This window comes from Nematolebias whitei, chromosome 22, assembly GCF_014905685.2.
Source record: "Nematolebias whitei isolate Nwh7 chromosome 22, NemWhi1, whole genome shotgun sequence".
NCBI classification, from domain to species: domain Eukaryota; kingdom Metazoa; phylum Chordata; class Actinopteri; order Cyprinodontiformes; family Rivulidae; genus Nematolebias; species Nematolebias whitei.
The window spans coordinates 31,314,067-31,315,756 of record NC_056519.1 but is presented as its reverse complement, the minus strand read 5'-3'; the positions used below and the strand labels follow the sequence as shown (position 1 = coordinate 31,315,756).

At 44.5% G+C, this 1,690-nt stretch overlaps 1 protein-coding gene across 1 annotated transcript in view; it reads right to left on the bottom strand.

Annotated features, from left to right (window-relative positions):
• Window positions 1-1,240, bottom strand: part of LOC119428134 (conserved oligomeric Golgi complex subunit 5-like) — a 47,174-nt gene extending 45,934 nt beyond the window's left edge. The window contains exons 1-2 of the mRNA XM_037695771.1: window positions 1,164-1,240; window positions 776-915 (exon numbers count right to left, since the gene is read on the bottom strand). Coding sequence (XP_037551699.1) covers window positions 776-915; window positions 1,164-1,209 — 186 coding nt within the window. The 5' untranslated portion in view covers window positions 1,210-1,240. The remainder of the gene's footprint in view (window positions 1-775; window positions 916-1,163) is intronic.
• Window positions 1,241-1,690: the final 450 nt, after the last annotated feature.

Here is a 1,690-nt window from a genome sequence, read left to right as displayed (position 1 = left end):
TGGAGGAGGATGAAGACGCTCCCCGCGGGACATGCAGTCCGTGTCTCTGCTGGCAGGAGCGTGGTGCGGCCACAACATCCACTCGTTCTACTTTCTACGTGTAGAACGGGATGTGAACCGGGGCTTGAGCATCTTAAACACACTGAATCACACCAGATGTTTGAAAGTCCGCCTGTCGACTCGAAGCAGTCAGCTGACTCGGTCTGAATGAAGCAGTGAAGCGGTTCACACGTCATCGGTGACGTCACATGAAGCGAGCTCCGGCCCACTGCTTCACCATAACTACCCTGTCGAGTTTGAAGCGTGCTTTGAAGCTTCGGTGTTAGAGGAACTTCACTAGCTGTACTCCTGCGTGCTCATCTGCTCACACAGACTCGTGTTTGTGCTGCTGTTTAGTTATATGATATTTAGTTGATGTTTTTCTTAGTTCATATCTTAGATGTTATCATTGTTCATCTTTTACATTTTATTGTTGGATGGAACTGGGACCCTGTGAACATAATCTCGTTCCACCACATGTACCACATGAGGTGCGAATGACAAGAACCTTGAATCTTGCATGTTATACTGGTTTCCTTGCTCCAACACTTGATTTAATGGTTAAATCGTCACTTCGTGTTCTACAAAAGCCCATTAAGCACCTATGAGTGATTCAAACCAGGTGTGTTGGAGAAGAAACATCTGGGGCTGAGGACCAGGATGAAGCACTGCTGCTGTGGCTGGTAGGTGGTTGTGCATGTGTGGATGCGCGTGCCCCGGTGCTGTGGGCCGGTACCTGGACGTGCAGCTCCTTGTCCAGCTGGCTGATGCCCTGCTGCAGCACGGCCAGCTGCTCACACATCAGCGCGTGATGGATCACCTGCGCCGTGAACGTCTTCGCGTCGAACCCTTCTGACAGGAAATCCGCATAACACTCTGGAACCATAAATTACATATCCCCTCGTGAACACTGCGCTAATTACTCTTCTTCTTCGCGTGTTATGGACTCAGTCAATTCAGCAGACAAACATCATATTACGGTTTGCACTGGTGCTTTAAACACAAAGCTTTAGCTGCTGATTTCGCACTAAACGATGAAAATAAAAAGAATGGAAATGACAGAAGTGTTCAAGGCTTTAAAACATTTACTTAATCGGTTAATGCAGGAACTACACGGGTTTTACCATCTTTTAACAGAGATTTCGTGGAATCCTCTTCGCTGGCCTTCATACTTCCGCATGCAACGTCATCAAGCTCCTCCTTCTTCTTCTTGATGAGCCTGTTGGCAAAAAACCTGCAGGTGTGCAGTACCGCCCCCACCTGGTATGGAGGGTGGGTCATCATGGTTTAATGTTTTTTATTTCATTTACCCTTTACAGGTAGTCTCATTTTCAAGAGAGACCTGTTTAGGGAGCAGATCACTGGTGGGATGTAACTAAGTACAAATACTTTGTTACTGTACTTAAGTACATTTTTCATGTATCTGTACTTTACTTAAGTAGAGTTAAACTTACTTAGTTAAACTGGGTACTTTATACTTTTACTCGACTACATTTTACATCAAGTATCTGTACTTTTTACTACACTACATTTCTATAATGCATTGATATCCTGATGCATGCTCAATAATCCAGGTAGAAAAATCCAAGAAAGTTCAATCTGGTCCTCTGGACATTCAAAAAAACAAAAAACAAAACAAAGCAAAAAAAAA